General features: G+C 49.8%; 1 protein-coding gene across 2 annotated transcripts in view; it reads left to right on the top strand.

Moving 5' to 3' along the window:
• Nucleotides 1-20,760, top strand: part of LOC144727779 (junctophilin-1-like) — a 115,082-nt gene that overhangs the window by 25,214 nt on the left and 69,108 nt on the right. For both annotated transcript variants that reach the window (XM_078606887.1, XM_078606886.1), the window contains exons 2-3: nt 7,291-7,793; nt 14,043-14,365. In XM_078606887.1, coding sequence (XP_078463013.1) covers nt 7,291-7,793; nt 14,043-14,365 — 826 coding nt within the window. The remainder of the gene's footprint in view (nt 1-7,290; nt 7,794-14,042; nt 14,366-20,760) is intronic.

The following is a 20,760-nucleotide window of genomic DNA, read 5'->3' as shown; positions in this document are numbered from 1 at the left end:
CCATTCAATAGCCCCCCGGCCCCGTACGAACCCCCCTCTCCCAACCGAATCCCCGACCCCCAATCGCACATCCTCCGCCGCAAAGCGACGGCCCATGTGTGTCGTGTATATAGGCCGAGCATGTGAAGTGCCGCGACTTGCCGGGTCTAGTTGGGACGACTTGGGGCCTTGGTCGTCGTCCAGCCGAGGTCCCGTGGCGCGCTGACGTGGAGCGCGGCACCCGGACGCCACGTGGCCCCGGAGGCCGCAGTTGTAGCACGTGATGAGGGACGTCGGAGGTCTCGGTTGCTCCAGCTTGCGGGTCGATCGCAGAGGCGAACGACCCCCCGACCTCCAATCCCCCGGTCGTGCTGCGGCGAACGCCTCCTCCCGTGGGCGGACGACTTGGGCTCAGTGACCACCGGGCCCGGAGCTGAGACCGCGGCAGCAGTGCAGACGACCCCCTGTTTACGCTTCAGGACCTCGTGCGCCTGGATACTTGTTGCAACACGCAAAGAACATATGTCGACTTCGTCGGCCGTGTTGATGGGGACCCCCAGGTCCTGCGCCAACTTCAGCAGTTGCTCCAAGACCATAGCATCCTGCTCCTCCTCGTCCATACGAGGGAACGCGGCGTCGGCGAGAGCCAACAACGCCGTGCGGTAGGCGAGCGCGGTCTCCGTGTCCGCCTTCCGTCGCTCGTAAAACAGATGGCGACAGGCCGAAGGAGGTCCATAGACTTTGGCCATGAGGCCCAGCGCAGCCTTGAGCGTGGAGCGGTCCGATCTCGGTGCGGACCTGAAGGCCGCGAGCGCGTCATCGTCCAACAAGGCAGGCAGTGCCCGCAGCGCCGTAGCGTCGGACCAGGCCGACATCTCTTGATGCGCCAGAAACCTACGTTGGAATGCGCCCCATCCCCCGCCTTCCGCCTTGAAGGCTGTCAACGTGGGAAGGCGCTGCTGGAAGATGCCGTCGTCCTCTGCCACGTGGCTCTCCCCCGCCGCACCGTCGGTCTGCAAAATGGCGGCCCCTATGGCGGGTGGCTGATGGCGGCCCGTAGCGCGCGCTGATGACGTAAGCGGCCGCACTTGGAGGACTACCGCCACGTGTTGCTCGCCATTCCCGCCAACAGATGTCCGCTCGGTAGAAATGGCGGGAACTGCAAAGTCATTTTGGCGGGAATCTGCGAGGCGAGTCTTTTGAATGTCCGCCGACGTCCCCGCTCCTCCCGACGTGGTGATCTCCGCCAGGATGGACGCCGCGGCGAGTAGCAGCTCTGCCAGGCGGGAGTGCGCCTCGCGGAGTCCGGCATCAGCCCCCAGCCGCTCGTCGGGCGCCCCTGAGGGGTCCTGCGGCGCCGGCATCTCCTCTTCTGCCACTGATGCCTGCTAGCCCGAGTCGTCGTGGTTATCCTCGCGGTCAATCTCGTGAGTCCGATGAGTCTTCCTGGTATCCATGCCTGGAAGACTGTTTCACTCCTGACGCCAGTTGAAGTATAGTAAACTACGGCGGGAAACCACTTGACGGGTTGCACACTTTATTAACACTTGTCTTGCCACAATAACACGTGTGGTCACTATTTCTCACGCTACACGTTCCACTCGACACGTGTGGTCACTACAGCTCACGCTACACGTTCCACTCGACACGTGTGGTCACTACAGCTCACGCTACACGTTCCACTCGACACGTGTGGTCACTACAGCTCACGCTACACGTTCCCGCTACACGTTCCCGGGCACTCCAGCCCCGTAGCATCCGTGGAACCTACAGACCCACCCCAGCTTGGGCGTGGGTCACGACCTCTGGGTCCCGCGGCCCGGCCCTCACACGGACGTCCGGCCCTGGGTCCCAAGGTCCCGCCTCTGAGCCACACAGGGCCCCGGTCCTCACAAGGACAGCGGGACTAGGTGTCTCAGGGCCCTATCTCTTCCTCCTCCGTCTTCTGTCTTCACTGGTCACCAACTCCCTGCGCGCCTGCGCGCAACGCCTTATATAGCCTCCGCTCCCAGGAGACGGAGCCTATGCGGACCGCGACGTGAGCACCCACCTTAGTTGACCAATCACCACGCGCTGCCACACGATCCCTTCGCTGTCAGCGCGCGTCACCCACACACAGCCAATCACCACCTCATAACCCATGACCCCACGCTGACCTATGATCCCTCACTGTCAGCGCGCGTCACCAACACACACAGCCAATCACCACGCGCTGCCACACAATCCTTACCGCCAGCGCGTATCACCACTACATAAATAATAAATATATTCAAATTGCCAGGCGTATTTAAATAAAAATAAAGAACATTTTACAGTTAGATTTTTTATTACCTTTGGTACTGGGCTGGCTTTGCTTGCTGGGTAGAAGGTGGTGAGGTGGAGGCAGAAAGATAAAGATCCCCCGCATAGCCTTTTGGGTAAGTGACGGTTAGCGAGCACCCATGAAGGCCGGCACAGCACACGAGCGGTAGGTGGCCAACACCATGCCCGGCCGCATTTGTCTCCCTACTCGCGATGTTTATACACTGCACCGGGTAATCATTTGAGGCTAAGTCGACCTAGGGGAGGCCCAAGACCAGTTCAGATAATCGTCACTGGTGTTGGCCATGAGCTGGAATTGGGCCCAGTCGCCAGGTTTGTAGCGCAGCGCGCTAACCGTTATACTACCTCTCCCCACACAAAGATACACACACTCACTGATCAACACACACACAAAAACAACCGCTAAGTGGTGGTAACTTCACCACGGCGCTTGTGCCAGGCTATGTGCACTTTAAGGCCACGTGAAGTGTCGATGACTCGCTGGCAGGTCACGGGATAGACCCAGGTGCCATGGGTTGACTGAGATGACTGGCAGTTGCACCACCTGTGCCCTCCCCCCGACTGTGCCAACTTGCTGTGTTTTAGCCACGCGTCGCTCACCTCGTTGTGAGCGTCCTTCCTCTGCCCAGTTGCGTCCTTCACGAGCTTCCTCCACAGCAGCCGATCTTAACACCATTGGTACCAGTCATTAGCAAGTCCATTCAGCTCCATATTCTCTTGTGTACTATATCAGTCCATCTTTTCTCTAACCCGCATGCCCAGCCACTGCATACCAAAACAGATGTTTTTTTTGTCCGGGAATAGAGGGGGCTAAATGGGCGCTGCACGGTCAAACAAAAGCTGTTTGGGCATGCGGTGGCTGGGTGTGTTTGCTCCATGCCCCAGCCAATGCAGCCTCACTGATGAGACGGTTTCCCGATTTTTCAAGGATTTGTGAGGTCCTCACACAATCCAGCTACGTTAAACCCAGGATCGATTGTAGGTAGGCCAGCCTGAATGTTTCTAATCAGCATAGATGTTCCCATTCAGGGGGTAAAAATTTCGTAAGCATAGGGGAGGGCATGACTGTGGCCGAGAAGACCCGAACCTTCGTGTGGAACGACAGACCAGGTAGCTTCCAAACAGCGTTACGCAGCTGATGAAAAGATAATGCCGCCGCCTGATTCAGAGTGAAATCTGCTGTCAAGCCGGGGCTGGTCATAAGCACACTGCCCAGGTATGGGAAAACTCTCTCCACTCTCTCCACAACTGCCCTATCACCAATGGGGAGTTGAGGAGGTGGGGTGTTTGATGGCACAAAATACCCAGGCCGTTGCTCAGTTTTGGTAGGGATGATTTTAAGGCCCCACCTCTTGGTGGTATGCTCCAGGTTCAGCAGCAGCGCCTCCCACTCCTCTGAATAGAAATGATCAGATCATCAGCATACATGCACAAACACATCAACACATTCACTCATAGATCCGCACAATCACACAAGTCTGCACACTCACAGATCCGCACCCACACGCAAACACTCGCTCATAGATTCAAACAAGTAATAAATACTCGCACATTTTCTCACAGATCTGCACACACACACGAACACTCCCTCAGATCCGCACCCACAGATCTATACACAAACGCTCACACACACATCTGCACACAAATACACAGATCTGCACACACGGATCTGCACACAAACGCTCACACAGATCTGCACACGAATCCACAGATCTGCACACAAACACTCACTCGCAAACCTACAAATCCACACACTCACAGTAGCCGACGCCTCGTGTCTCAGTGTCGGCACCGAATCGCATCTCATTTCACTTGTAGGGAGGTACGTAACACTTTTACGCTGCCTCTTAGCCACAGATATATCCGCGTCACTTAAAACTCAATTGCGAGGCATGATGCTCAAGGGCCACGTAACCACACCATTACATTACATCACTAACAATACTGTACTCAACGCTGGTGTACAGCAGTAAACTGTCACACTATAAAATCACCGAAATACTGTACACGAATGATATAGTGTACTCTACAGTACACTTCTCAATGCGCGACACGAAGTGAGTTGGTGTCCAGGGTGGATGGAGGCAATGGATACGAGAGGGGGCGGACGATGCCGTCAGCGTCGTGAGTGTGGGTTGGGGTGATGCACATCGGGTCGTGGTGCAGGAGACTCTTTAATAACGCGGAGGTTACGTTCTTGTAAAGTGCCGCCAAGGCCAAAACCACGATATTCGATACTTAAGCCTTACCTAAATAATGGGGTTAGAAGGTACATGGCAACCACAGACATAGACACATCATAATTTAAATAAGTACTGTACCGTGTGCCAAATAAACAAAACATAAAATAATTGAAATAAACATGAAAAAACATTGTTCCAAAAAACATTCCTAGACAATAAATATTAATAAATAAGTAAATACTCAATAAATCCTGTACTCATGATCCAAAGCAGGTGTGTGTTTGTCCGCATGTGGGGAGCGGTAATGCAAAGGTGAGCGCACTGCGCTACGAACCCGGTGTCCCAAGGTTGACTCCTGCCCAACGCCAGAGATGATTATCTGAATCGGTCATGGGCCTCCCGTAGGTCGACTCGGCTTCAAATAAGTCCCAGGTGCATTGTGTAAACATCGCTGCTGGGGAGACAAAGGTGGCTAGGCGTGGTTTTGGCCACCCATCCCCTCATGTGTCGTGTCGGCCTTCATAAGTGCTCGTTAATAGCGCTTACCCCAACAATCTGTTCCGGCTACACAGGGGGTGTTTGGCCGCGTGACACTTGCATGGCAAAGGTTTGAGGTGCGACTGACTGCCTCGCGTCCCTCGCCCACCCCGCACCACGATACCGGCCACACAACACCATCACTCGAGAGGCTTCTCGAGTGATACTTTAGTGTATATGTGCGAAATGCCAAAAATAACCCCGTGATAACTAAATTGATCTACGGAGAGGTTGCCCGTGATAGATTGAACCCTTACTGACCAGCGCGGTGAAGTATGGTCGAACAACCTCCACGACTCACACAGCATTGGGAGGCCCTCATCCAGCAGTGGATTGACAAATGAGCCACCATGTAAAATTAATCTAAGTGCTAACCCTTACCATTGCTATAACTTTGCCTCTAACACTGACATAAAGGTCGGACTGTGTTCCTCACTACATAATCCATGAGCCCAGATATCTGTCTTGTCAGTACCACCTGAGATGGCAGAACTTCAATAGTTTAAATTTCTTGATGTGGCCAAAAACAGTGAATCATGAGAACGATTTGAAGCGAGTGGGGTAATCAAGTAATTCATTTCTAATACACTGTATAAATAAATGGGCATTACGAATGTTGTGCTTCCTTAGGCGGGACCCATTTCTGCACTGACCCATGGGCATAACAACTCGCCATAACCCAAAGCCTCAGCACTAACGCCAGAGCAGACGCAAAGTGGCTCCGCAGATGGGTCTTGTTCCCATCGCGAATCAAATGCTGCATTTAGGAATGCGTTACCAAATGGGGTATCCATCTCCTTCACTTTGCGTCACCGCGCCTGGGTTTTATTTCTTAGCCAATTCAATTCACCGCCAATTTCCTTCAAGCCCCAGTAAGAGCCCAGTAAGACCACATACGTCTTTACTGGGCCCTCTCGTGGGCTCTCTCGTCAACCGCCGGCTTGGTTCGAGTGAGAAACGCATCTCACACAGCGTCTACGCGGCGCTTTCATTTCTCCACTCTAGCCGCCACTCTCAATGAGGACACTAATGAATTTAATTAACCCCAACCAGCACCGCGTGCTCGTGCCAAAATAATAAAGTCTAAGACATGTGGTAATTAGCTCTGCTGACAGCACGTTGAGGGGCATACATCTCATGCTGCCCCCCCCCCACTGCCCCCCCCCCCTTGCATCTGTGTAGTCTGACCTAGGAAGTGCGAGAAATTATCCTTGGGTGGGTAGAACTGTAAATGTATTCATCATCAGGTATGACTTATCCAATTCTGGATGAAGGTCTCCCCACTCCCCAATCTGTCACCTCTCATTGTCTCGCGATGCAGCAGTATATCTAGTTGCTAGACACTGGCCGATTTCAAAACTCCATCCCCATGGTGGCCATTCTATCTTTTGGCTTTGACTCTTTTCAATCTCTAGCCATGACGTGGCCTGCCCAAGGCCACTTCCTTTTCTTCACGGTCAACATGATGACTCTAGCTTGCGTTATGATTCCATAATGTGTTCCTTTTGCAGTGCATCACGTGGTGCCTAATCGTGCAAGGGAGAACCTGCGAAGGTGCCCGGTGGAGGAACCCTGTGAGAGGATTCCCGCGGGTTTCACTTGTTGAGCAGAATTGTTTTGTTACAATTACTTTATTTCACGACAGAGCGCGAAGCGGCAAGACGCTCGGCTGAGGTTTGTCCTGGTTCACGTTTCCTTTATTATCATGAGCCCAGGTGTAGATGGTGTGAGGGGGGGGTTGTGGGGACCTGCACTGGCCGTGCAGTCATGGCCGATGGGGCCAGCGTGCAGGGATGTAGGCCGTCCCGAATCGATTGCCCAGAGTCAGCGCTTCAGCGTTTATCGTAAAGCCACCCCGATCGGATTCCTTGTTACGCCACGCTTGTTGCAGAAGTTTACAGGTTTGAGCCCAGCTGCCACCCAGGTTAATATTGCAGGTGTGTATTGGCTGTAAATACTACTTTGTGTCGTCTACTTCACAGTCTTTAAAAAAAAAAGTAGGCCATGCGTATCGGCGTCACGGTTACAATTTAGTAAATTACTCGCAAATTAACTATTGGCATACTCGTGCCCACCCGCAGACCAGCGGTGCATTCACTCGGTGCCACACAGGGACAGCTGCCGCTGGGGGTACCCTTGGTTAGACTGCTGTGGCGTGAAGTGAGAGGTACTGCACGGGCGGTGAATGCTCTCAACCTCTCCTTTTCTTGTCCACCTCTTTCCCGCTCTCTTCATGCCAAATCTCTCCTCCCGCTCCCCGTCTCGGCAGGCACCTACCAGGGCCAGTGGGCGGGCGGCATGCGGCACGGCTACGGCGTGCGCAACAGTGTGCCGTATGGGCTGGCCTCGGTGGTACGTTCCCCGCTGCGCACTTCGCTCTCCTCCCTGCGCAGTGAGCAGACGAACGGCTCCGTCGTGGGCCCGGTCGGCGGGGGAGCTGGCGGCTCTCTGCGCAGCGGGGATGATGCCGGCTCGGCCGTGGGCTCACGGGGTGGCTTCGTGCTCACTGGCGTCCACCACAGCGATAGCGAGCAGCAGGGGGGCAAGGCCGGTGGCAAGCGTGGTGGCGGAGGCCTCTTCCGACGCGGCTCGCTGCTTGGCAGCCTCAAGTTCCGCCGGAGCGACTCGAAGGCCTCACTGTCGAGCGAGCGGAGCAAGCGCAGCTCATTCCGCAGCGAGGCCGGGATGAGCGCCATCAGCTCGGCTGCCAGCGACGGCACGTCGCTTGCCGTGAGCCTCGGCGAGCCTGAGACGGAGCTCTTCGACTCGGAGGTGGGTTCGGCACGAAAGGCGGATTTGTGAACGGACAGAGGGAAGGATGGACGGGACAGAAGGATGTTCGGACAATTGGACAGTCGGAGAAACGGAGGGACGGACAATCGGACGCACTGACGGATATTCACAAGGATGGAGAGGCGGAGGAGAGACAGGACAGACGATTCCCGCCTGCAGTTGGGATTAGTTCTCCTACGCGCGTTTAGGTCATACGCTGGTCTTGCGATGCAGCGGTCACCGGTTCAATTTGATCTCCCCGGCACGGCAATTGCCAAGTAGACAAGTTTTTAAAAAATCTCACCTCTTGTCTGAGCAGTGTCAATGTGTGAGAAGTGTTGTGACCTCCAGTGTGGTGGTTGGGTAAGTGAGTGGGTGAGTGGATGGGTGGGTGAGTGAGTGCATTGTCTTGACCTGTATTATGTTGGCGGTTGAATGCAGAGTGGATGAGACGAAACAGTCAGTCTGGTAGACCAAATCCTCAACATATTTGGAGGAATCGATGAGTGAGGTTCGCGGGAACAGTATACATTATAGTAGCAATAGGCGAGTAAGTGAGTGAGTGACTGGACTCGATTAGTAAGCGCTGGATCATCAATCACCCTAACTGTGGCTTTACACTGAATTATGTCAAGTGCTGCGAAGTAAGAAACGGATGCTACACTCCAGATATGACATCAGGATTCTAGCTTCGGACGAATCTATGCAGTGTACAGCAGCAGTAATAATCGTTCAGAATTAACAAAGCTTTGGCATGGAAAAAAAGAGCTTTTTCGATGCCTCCTTAATCAGATTAGTAAAAAAGCCATTCTGCGCCTGCTCACAAGAGAAAGATGATGCTTGATGACCACACATGATGATGTCACGTGGGGATACGGTTGCCACCTGTCCAGGTTTGACCCGAATAGTAAGTAAGTACATTTATAGATGCCCAACACTTAAAACCTAGGTTATCACGAGTGCGCAACATTCATTTTCTACTGAACTGGTTAAATGTCTGTAAAGAGTCTCAAACATCGTGCAGTGCCAGTCAGTTCCAGGCGGATGGATTGCTGAGTATGTGAGTGGGTGGGTGAGTATGTGAGTGAGTGAGTAGGTGAGTTCCATGTTGATGGACCGCTGAGTAGGAGAGTGAGTGGGTGGGTAAGTGAATGAGTGGGTTAGGTGTGTTCTAGTCCGATGGACTGCTGACTGCGAAGCTGCGAGGTCCGAATCCCGTTGTCCGAGTGTACGGAGCCTCTCCTAGGTCTACTCAGCCTCAAATGAGTACCTGGTGCGATGTGCAAACATTGACATTTGGGGACAAAGGACGCCAAGCATAGTACTGGCCATACACCCTCTTTGCCGTGCCGGCCTTCATAGGTGCTTGCTAACAGCACTTTCCCCAACAGTCTGTGAAGGCTATACAGGGGAACTTTGACTTTGGATGAGTGAGTGGGGGTGGGTGTACCGACACACAAATGGCCATCAGGTCGTGTTGAGCACATTGGTGTAGACACATGTTTATATGAATGTGCACAGCTTGTAATCAATATTTTGGTTAATTGGCAGACAGTGCAGGTCATTGCAGGTTATTGCAAATGGTCGGTGTAATGTGATCATATTTTCCTTTCTGCACTGTCAGACACGTGGCTGAGTTCAGAAGAGACTGCAGCGGACGTAGATGGATGGCGCTAGTGCAGCTGAAAACGCTGTTACAATAGTCCACACTATTGGTGATGACTGCGTGGACTAGTGTCTTAGCTGCATTAAGAGTCAATGAGTGGCATATTACAGTTCAGGAAAGTGGAATCTGTGTTTGGGGTGGCAAGAGTTGGTTTGTACTGATATTTGGCGATGCAGTACACTGCACAGTTTTGACCCAGGCTGACTAAGAAACATGTCCCAGATAGAGTGCATAATTATGGGCTCTGTTGTCAGTGATTGACTGTACTAAGCATAGGCAGTTCGGATCTTGCGAATGCCCCTTGCTAGTTTGTGCGTCATGTGTGGGTGTGAGGTCACCGTGAGCCTAGAGGCCTCGTCACGTGGTCCAAAAATGCGTTCGTGTGAGAGGTGGCCAGCTAACTCTCGGCTTGGATCTCAGGACTGCGTTGCAACGGTGCACGGCTGTGAGACAGATTTAAACTATAAGACGCCACGTAAATGGATCATCATCAGCATCATCATCAGCATCATCAGCCACAATCAATCCACTCTTGAGTGAAGACCTCCTCAAACTGCCGCCATCTCTCATGGTTAATTTAGGAGCTTTCGTGACTGCAGGAATTATTCTTTGGTTCTTTTCGGTTAAGTCACGTCTAAAAATAAAATAATAAATTAAAATAACATATTACGACGTTTCGATTGCAACACAAGCAATCATCATCAGGTATAAAAGAAATAGCAACAAAAATCTAACTAGAAAACTATAGACAGACATACAAGCAGACAGACATCACAACGGCACACAGAGAGAGGACACACATCGGCACAAAGAGAGGGGTTGTCTCTATGACGGTCCCTTAAATATAGAGAAGGGGGGCGAGAACGGAGAGAGGGAGGGGGCAGAGAGAATTAGCATATCAATGAGTGTACGCCAACGTACTGCTGCTGCTGCAAGTAAGATGACAATGTGGAACGCGCACGCAAAATTGAAAACTAGGAGACAGGCACACGAAAATTAAATAACCCAGCAAAATATCGAAATGTGATGTAATACAACACAGAGAGTCGGTTAACACACAATTAACGCATAGCCTGGTTGATTACGTGTTTCAAAATTTGCTAAGTTAGAATTTTAAGTGTGAAAATTCCAAAGAGAGGACACAGGCAGAGAGAACAAATAGCCAGAAAGATAAAGGATAAGCTTAAAACTTCCCCGTAGAAGTGGTTCAATCTTAATTTAGGAGCTTTCGTGACTGCAGGAATTATTCTTTGGTTCTTTTCGGTTAAGTCACGTCTAAAAATAAAATAATAAATTAAAATAACATATTACGACGTTTCGATTGCAACACAAGCAATCATCATCAGGTATAAAAGAAATAGCAACAAAAAATCTAACTAGAAAACTATAGACAGACATACAAGCAGACAGACATCACAACGGCACACAGAGAGAGGACACACATCGGCACAAAGAGAGGGGTTGTCTCTATGACGGTCCCTTAAATATAGAGAAGGGGGGCGAGAACGGAGAGAGGGAGGGGGCAGAGAGAATTAGCATATCAATGAGTGTACGCCAACGTACTGCTGCTGCTGCAAGTAAGATGACAATGTGGAACGCGCACGCAAAATTGAAAACTAGGAGACAGGCACACGAAAATTAAATAACCCAGCAAAATATCGAAATGTGATGTAATACAACACAGAGAGTCGGTTAACACACAATTAACGCATAGCCTGGTTGATTACGTGTTTCAAAATTTGCTAAGTTAGAATTTTAAGTGTGAAAATTCCAAAGAGAGGACACAGGCAGAGAGAACAAATAGCCAGAAAGATAAAGGATAAGCTTAAAACTTCCCCGTAGAAGTGGTTCAATCTTAATTTAGGAGCTTTCGTGACTGCAGGAATTATTCTTTGGTTCTTTTCGGTTAAGTCACGTCTAAAAATAAAATAATAAATTAAAATAACATATTACGACGTTTCGATTGCAACACAAGCAATCATCATCAGGTATAAAAGAAATAGCAACAAAAAATCTAACTAGAAAACTATAGATATGTTATTTTAATTTATTATTTTATTTTTAGACGTGACTTAACCGAAAAGAACCAAAGAATAATTCCTGCAGTCACGAAAGCTCCTAAATTAAGATTGAACCACTTCTACGGGGAAGTTTTAAGCTTATCCTTTATCTTTCTGGCTATTTGTTCTCTCTGCCTATGTTCTCTCTTTGGAATTTTCACACTTAAAATTCTAACTTAGCAAATTTTGAAACACGTAATCAACCAGGCTATGCGTTAATTGTGTGTTAACCGACTCTCTGTGTTGTATTACATCACATTTCGATATTTTGCTGGGTTATTTAATTTTCGTGTGCCTGTCTCCTAGTTTTCAATTTTGCGTGCGCGTTCCACATTGTCATCTTACTTGCAGCAGCAGCAGTACGTTGGCGTACACTCATTGATATGCTAATTCTCTCTGCCCCCTCCCTCTCTCCGTTCTCGCCCCCCTTCTCTATATTTAAGGGACCGTCATAGAGACAACCCCTCTCTTTGTGCCGATGTGTGTCCTCTCTCTGTGTGCCGTTGTGATGTCTGTCTGCTTGTATGTCTGTCTATAGTTTTCTAGTTAGATTTTTTGTTGCTATTTCTTTTATACCTGATGATGATTGCTTGTGTTGCAATCGAAACGTCGTAATATGTTATTTTAATTTATTATTTTATTTTTAGACGTGACTTAACCGAAAAGAACCAAAGAATAATTCCTGCAGTCACGAAAGCTCCTAAATTAAGATTGAACCACTTCTACGGGGAAGTTTTAAGCTTATCCTTTATCTTTCTGGCTATTTGTTCTCTCTGCCTGTGTCCTCTCTTTGGAATTTTCACACTTAAAATTCTAACTTAGCAAATTTTGAAACACGTAATCAACCAGGCTATGCGTTAATTGTGTGTTAACCGACTCTCTGTGTTGTATTACATCACATTTCGATATTTTGCTGGGTTATTTAATTTTCGTGTGCCTGTCTCCTAGTTTTCAATTTTGCGTGCGCGTTCCACATTGTCATCTTACTTGCAGCAGCAGCAGTACGTTGGCGTACACTCATTGATATGCTAATTCTCTCTGCCCCCTCCCTCTCTCCGTTCTCGCCCCCCTTCTCTATATTTAAGGGACCGTCATAGAGACAACCCCTCTCTTTGTGCCGATGTGTGTCCTCTCTCTGTGTGCCGTTGTGATGTCTGTCTGCTTGTATGTCTGTCTATAGTTTTCTAGTTAGATTTTTGTTGCTATTTCTTTTATACCTGATGATGATTGCTTGTGTTGCAATCGAAACGTCGTAATATGTTATTTTAATTTATTATTTTATTTTTAGACGTGACTTAACCGAAAAGAACCAAAGAATAATCTCTCATGGTCCCACGATGTGACAATCCATCTAGAGCGTACGTACGAGCCAATTTCATTGTTCCATCTCCGTGGCGGTCATGTTCCATGGGACGTGTTGAAGTAACAAACACACAGATGGATCGATGCGGGCTGCATTCATTGCGCTTCGTCTCCGAGGCTCGAGTGCCGCTCACGCAGCAGCAGCAGCGGTGTCGGAAACGCGCCCATCGTGTCAGGACAGTGATTCCCACATGCCAGTCCTCGTGGACCATCGTAGTGACCCCCAGAGTCTGAGCAGCTCACGTATGGAGAGGAGTAACCATGGTGATGTGTGGTACCATACACACTCCATGTGCTGGTTAGTGTTGCTGGCAGTGATGATGATGTTGGTGACTGCAACAAGAACACCAGTGGTGACGTTAGACCACCGTGTGGGCGGCCAGGCAGCAGTGCAGTGGTGACACCCATGCTTCACTGAAAGAAGGACCTGGGTTACATTCCTGACTCGGGTGCCTTGATGTGGGTGCCACGGTGGCGAGATGTTAACTGCCTCACCTGGTATACAGGAGCTCGTGGGTTGCGTCGACTTTTTTCCAGCTCCTCCGGTTTTTCCCTCCACATTTAGAATCAACATGCATTTAGAGTATTTGGCTGCTATAAATTTGCACACGATAAGTCACTTCATTGGGCTATCATTTGTGGCCAGGTTGCTTCTGCAAAAGAGCTACATAGCTCAGTGGGCCTTAGCTGGTAAAATAAAAAAGAAATAGTTTAGTTTGAAGTGTGGATTTTCTATCTTCTCCTCCCCCTGTTATGTATGGGTTTCCTTCAGGGTCATACAGTTTCCTGCCGTAACTAAAAACCATACAGTGTAACTGGTATTGGCCAAACATCCCAATGATGCAGAAGAAAAATTAAGGAAAAAATAATGAAAACAAATTTACTTTACCCTTTCTGACAATAAAGAGTAATGGCGATTCTTTTTTCATGAATTTAATACCAGCAAAAAAGGGTCCCAGAAATGTCTCAATGTTGAAAATCACTCAATTTGGATTACCCAACCTGACTGAGAAAACTTGGCAGGACCCTCCTGAAAACGAGTCCTGAGACTTGGTGAAACTTTCCCTGGTAAACACAAATCAATAAAATAACGATCATTAATGCTAATAATGATGATGACCACACATCACCATCTTCTGTTTTGTCTGCCGGCGCCGGCAGGTGGAGGCCAACACCACGGAGACATACACGGGCGAGTGGAAAGGCGACAAGCGCAGCGGCTTCGGCGTGAGCCAGAGGTCAGACGGCCTGCGCTACGAGGGCGAGTGGCTCGCCAACCGCCGCAATGGCTACGGCCGCACCAGCTACCCGGACGGCCGCTCCGAGGAGGGCAAGTACCGGCAGGGCACGTTGACACGGGGCAAGCGGCGCAGCCTCGTGCCGCTCAGGGCCAGCAAGACACGGGCCAAGGTGGAACGTGCCGTCGAGGCGGCGCAGCGGGGCGCCGCCGTCGCCAAACAGAAGGCCGAGATCGCCATCTCCAGGTGCGTGCGCCAGCCCGACCGGTTGGGTTTTCTAACGTCCGTATGTCGTGCAAAGTCGGTCAAATTTGGAGCGGATACTTCCGCGAGAAGTTGTGTCGCCGCTGGGTTGGACCGGGGTGAGCTGCTAACCCCCGAGAGGGCCGCCGAGCCCCTGGGTTCTAACGTCTGTCCGTAACCGGGGAGCCTCCCGCAGAGGTGGATCCATTACAGGTGACGAGGCCCCTATGATATCAATTCTCCCTAAACCTTCTCTTTGTTTTCCCCGGAGGAAGCTTCTCTCATTATCCCTGGGTCCTGGTGATTGTGTTGTACGGCCACGGTGGTCGTGACTGTCGAGTGTGCAGGCTGTGCAACTGCACCTGGTAGGGCTTAGGGGCTAGGCTACGAAGCTGGGTGGTGGTGGAACATGGATGGGGGGGGGACCCGTGGTTCTCTATGCAGTCACTGCTCGCTTAACATCGGCCCCCTTTCACCGTTGTTTTCCTGGGACATCGCCAATGAATCGCATCCCTATTTATCCATTTGATGTCGCGTAGTATCGCTTTCACGTCACTGCCGGCGGGCAATGCCCCTTACCGGCCCAGGGTATCCCTATGGGGCTATACTGTAGGCTAGTCCTCACTTTCTCCGCCTGCGTGGGTGAGTGGTGTGATACAGTCCACGGCGGCGTACACTCATCTCAGTCCATTGTGGTGACGTCACCGTCACTTGATCGTGAACGGCAATTGTTGTTTATTGTTGTGCGTGAGAGTGACTGGGGAAAGGTGGCGCAGTGGTCAGTGCACTGCGCGACGAACCCAGCAGAAACCCGAGTTTGATTCCTGCTCACAGCCACCACTACCAACAACAGTTTCAGCGATTATCTGAAACAGCTCCTGGGCCTCCCCTAGGTCGACTCAGCCCCAAATGAGTACCTGGTGCAGTGTGTACACATCAGCACTTAGGAGACAAAGCAGCCGAGCATGCGTGGTGCTGGCCACCTACCACCTCCTTGTATGCCGTGCCAGTCTTCATAGGTCCTACTCGCTAATAGCACTTGCCCCGAGTCTATTAAACGCTACAGGGTGATCTTTGTCTTTGGTGCAGTGGTTAGCGCACTGCGCTAAGAGCCTGGCCGACCTGAGATTAATTCTCAAAAAATTCAACTCAATACATTCGTCAATGATAAGCACTGTGTGTGGCCTGAAAAGAAAACTAAATAATCAATTACGTTTCAGGCAATGGCCCTTCACAGCACATACTGGTGAGTGTTAACCTAAACGAAACATTTCTCTACTTACAGCTACTGTTAATCACCAGTGTTATTCATTTTTTTCTTTTAAATATGTATGTTAAGAAAGTTTATTATGTTCCCAAGTGTGATTGGAAATGTCCCAGGAACACAACCTCCCCTATTTACATTACTTATTTTGGGAAAATCGGTTTCACTTAGCGTCGCTTCACTTAAAGTCACATTTTTCAGGAACGCAACCCCGACGTTCAGCGAGGAGTGACTGTATGAGGCTCTATGTGTCTTTCTGTGAGTTTTGTCAGTCTGTTTGCGAGTCTGATGCCCTGCGTAAGTCTCTGGGCCTGTACGTGAGTCTACGACTCCCTGTACGAGTCTGGATGTCGCCCTGCATCTACCCTGGCACTCGATGGCAAAGCCCCTCTCGTGTTGCCACCGTTGCTCTGCGCGTCGTCGTCGTTGGTCGCGGCGTCCGTGCTCGCTGCACTAAGGCAGCGCTGCGATGATTTTTCATTGTCAAACCCAACAAACCTGAGACGTCCATTTATTTGCCTTTTAACTATCCCTTAGAACAAGCATTGAAATAGGTAACAAAGCCTTTGACGTTGCAGCACCACCAACTTTTGGAACAACCTTGTCTACCTCCCTTAACATCGTAAATCGTCCTTTAAAAAATATCCTGAAGCAGAATTAGTGCTGGATACAAACACATTTGACAATGTTATTTGTAACGTTAATCCTTACCCATGTATTGAAAGTTCAATTTTAATGTGCAATTTAATTGAGGGACTACTGCGTGATGTCTTAGTGTGGTCTGGGACTGTTGTTTTTGTTGTTGTTTTGCCTTGTCCAAGCTTGCATTTATTGTTGATAAATCAGCAGATATGTATCTACTTAGACTATTGTTACTTATATCCTTAATATTTAATTACATATTTTAGTTGCTTATTTTTCTCTATTTTGCATTCCTATATGTGTTTATTGTTGTAACTTGCTAGACCCACCCCTACTGGATATCTGTGAAAAAGAGCTTCATAGCTCATCGGATTCCACCTTACGTCTAAATAAAGAGTCTGCTAAATATTATGATACCTGGGCTTTGTTCCTCGCCAGTTCACGATAATTTTTATTTATATTTTTGTAAACACACACACACGCACGCCACCAGTGTTATGATCGCCAGAAGGCTCGAGAAATGGCACGCGCGTCCACGCATAAATAAATGTATGAGTACAATGAATGCGCCCAGTAAGCATGCCAACGTTGGCATGTGGTCGGGACCATCGGAGCAACGTTGACCCAGCGTTGGCCTCCTCTCTCCCGCGATGTGTGTCCTATACTGCGGCACATCGCAAAGATGAACGGAGAAATATCGCTGGCAAAAAGATGTATGACAGAAAATTGAATCTTGACTGAAAAATAAGAAATGAATAATGAAAAGCGAGAATTGTATGACTACAGTGTTACACGTGCAGATATGTACGGGCGTGAAAGCTGAATAATGGCACAGACCCTGCATTGAACTAAAAAGAAACATTAATGTGTTTTATATAGAAAGATGTTCAAAACATTTAATGGACATACAAGATGAATAACATACGGGTGTTACGGATTTCAGGGTCCACAACAAGAACATTCGCGAGAATAATTAGAGAAAGGCAAAGTTAGGTTTCCTGGACGTGTAACGAGAAAACGATACTGAATATGAATGTGTTTTTGACTGGGAACGTTCTATGTACGAGAAGCAGGGGCAGATAGAGAATTCAGTTGCATGAGCAATTTAAACAACAGGATGCAACTGGGAGGAGTGTAATTATGGTTGTTGAGTAGCATTTTAGACAGAGCTAAATGATAGGCCATAATCGCTGACGTATTTGAGAAAGGGCATGGCACATAGAGAAAAAAGAGGTGTGCTGGGCACATATATATTTGTCTTGTGATCTGTCCAGCAGTGGAGATGGATATTCTGGACGGGGTCAGGTGGCTTCAGGCTTTGCTTTTCCATGCTAGGAGAGACAGTCTCTTGAGGTGGTGGTGGTGCTTGCTAGTGGTGGTGACTGCGGTTGTCTTGGTGGTGGTCGTGGGGAGTGGTGGCACAGTGGTTAGCGCATCTTGCTACGAACCCGGCGGCGTGAGTTCGATTCCCGCTCATGGCGAACACCAGTGACGATTATCTGAAGCGGTCCTGGGCCTCCCCTAGGTCGACTCAACCTCAAATGAGTACCTGGTGCAATGTGTAAACATCGTCACTAGGGAGACAAAGGCGGCCCGGCATGGTGTTGGACACCCACCCTCTCGTGTGCCTTGCCGGCCTTTATAGGTGCTCGCTAACAGTACTTGCCCCTACAGTCTGTTAAGGCTACACGGGGGATCTTTGGTGTGGGTGGTGGTGGTGCTGCCGATTGTAGTGACGTTTGTGGTGTTTGGCAGTATTGCTGGTGGCGGTGGTGGTATTGCCAGTCGTGGCGATGTTTGCGGTGGTGATAGCAGTGGTGGCGGTGGTGGTGGGAGGGTTGGCAGTGACTCCGCGAGCGAGCGGTACTCTGTGCTTGCAATGCTCTGCTGTTTGAAACGCAAGCTATTTATACCGCTGGGTCTACCATGCACCGTGCTCTCTGCGAGACGGAGCACAGACACCATTAGAGCTGTGGCATGAGCGTGTGTGTGCGTGTGTGAGGATTGGTGGCGCAGCAGTTAGCACGCAGCGCTGCGAACCCAACGACCCGAATTCGATTCTCGCTCACAGCCAACACCAGTGAAGGTTATCTGAACCGGTCCTGGACCTCTCCTGGGTCAACTCAGCCTCAAATTAGTACCTGGTGCGGTGGGAAGACAAAGGCGGCTGGGTGTGGTGCTGGCCACACTGCCCCTTCGTGTGCCATGCCAACTGTAATAGCACTTGCCCCAAAAGCCTGTGTGGACCATACAGGGGGGTTTGTCTCTTTCTCTGTGACTTGGTGTGCCGTACCATGCGATGATGTTATTTGCCTGGAAGTTGTCTTCTGGAAGATACATTTATTCACGACGTGATGCTGTGGTGATTTAGTACGTGTGCTTATATGTTTGTGTATATGTCTCTGCTTACGCCTTTTGGGTCTATGTGAAGCAGTAATCTGGTGAGCCTACTGTGCTACGAACCCTGCGACCTGGGTTCAATTCAACAGTGGTGAGTGATATCAGAACCACGGGGGTGCTGATTGATTAATTTAGACAAGAAAGTGTGGCCTCCATCCAGCAGTGGATTGATAATAGCTTATGATAAATAATGATGACGATGATGGAGTAGGAGCATTGCTCAACCTAAGGGAACTGCAGTTCTGCCAATGCCCATTGGGATATAGGGCAATGTGGCATTGTCCAGCACAGTGTAATATGGTGTGACATGGCGTGACATGGCACGGTGTGGGTGTGGCATGATCTGTCATGGTGTCATGCAGTGTGGTGCGATATGATGCGGTGTGATGCAGTGCAGTGGGGCATGGTGTGATTGGGTGTGGTGCGGCGCGGTGTGACAGAGTGGGACACGGTGTTGGTGCGGCATGATGTGGCGGAGTGTCATGCATTGGGGTGCGGTGTGACGCAGCATGCTAGGACGTAGTGTAACGTATTTTGGTGCGGCGCACGTCCACCTGGGAGAAATAAAAGGCACGGTGCGTCTCCGCGAGATTGGCCGGCTTAGGTGCCGATAAATAGTCGGCAGTGCCGGCTCAGACTGATCCGTGTAATCTGTGGCCCCAACAGAGGATGCGGGGTGGGGTGGCCGTCGAAATGAGCATCCCTGGGCTCTCTGCCAGGGATGATGATGATGATAACCACGTCTGGGACTGAGTCACTGATCCCCCTTCCCATTGTGTCTTGAGTCCGAAATCACTGGACCATAGTTTCCCACAGAGACCTATAGCTTCACAAAGAGACCCATATACTCACAAAGAGACCCATAGACTCACATAGAGACCCATAGACTCGCAGAGAGACCCATAGACTCGCAGAGAGACCCATAGACTCACAGAGAGACCCATAGACTCACAGAGAGACCAATAGACTCACAGAGAGACCCATAGACTCACACAGAGACACCCATAGAATTACAGAGAGACCCATAGACTCACAGAGAGACCCATAGACTCACAGAGAGACCCGTAGACTTACAGAGAGACCCATAGACTCACACAGAGACCCATAGACTCACACAGAGACCCATAGACTCACACAGAGACCCATAGACTCACACAAATATACCCATAGAATCACAGAGAGACCCATAGACTCACAGATAGACCCATATACTCACAGAGAGACCCATAGACTCACAGAGAGATCCATAGACTCACAGCGAGACCCATAGAATCAGATAGACCCATAGACTCACATAGAGACCCATAGACTCACAGCGAGATCCCATAGAATCACAGAAAGACCCATAGACTCATAGAGAGTCCCATAGACTCACAGAGAGACCCATAGACTCACAGCGAGACCCATAGACTCACAGAGAGACCCATAGACTCACATAGAGACCCATAGACTCACATAGAGACCCATAAACTCACATAGAGACCCATAGACTCACAGCGAGACCCATAGACTCACAGAGAGACCCATAGACTCACATAGAGACCCATAAACTCACATAGAGACCCATAGACTCACAGCGAGACCCATAGACTCACAGAGAGACCCATAGACTCACATAGAGACCCATAGACTCACATAGAGACCCATAGACTCACAGCGAGACCCATAGACTCACAGAGAGACCCATAGACTCACATAGAGACCCATAAACTCACATAGAGACCCATAGACTCACAGCGAGACCCATAGAATCACAGAGAGACCCATAGACTCACAGAGAGACCCATAGACTCACAGAGAGACCCATAGACTCACAGAGAGACCCATAGACTCACAGAGAGACCCATAGACTCACAGAGAGACCCATAGACTTACAGAGAGACCCATATACTCACAGAGAGACCTATAGATTCCCACAAAGACTGGCACGGTCAGTGTGTGTACCATTACCCTTGTTACCTGCCCAGCACTTGGTCGGCCAAGTCTTTTAGTTGTTTCCCATGTAGGGCTGTCACCTGTCCAAGTTTGACCCACACATTCTGGAAATTGGCGTCTGTGTTTGAGTGACAGGAGTTTACGTGTAACGAGATCT

The sequence above is a fragment of the Lampetra planeri genome, chromosome 26, assembly GCF_965212315.1.
Source record: "Lampetra planeri chromosome 26, kcLamPlan1.2.h2, whole genome shotgun sequence".
Taxonomy (NCBI): Eukaryota; Metazoa; Chordata; class Hyperoartia; order Petromyzontiformes; family Petromyzontidae; genus Lampetra; species Lampetra planeri.
Note: the sequence above shows the minus strand (reverse complement) of the source record. Positions and strands in the feature narration are given on the sequence as shown.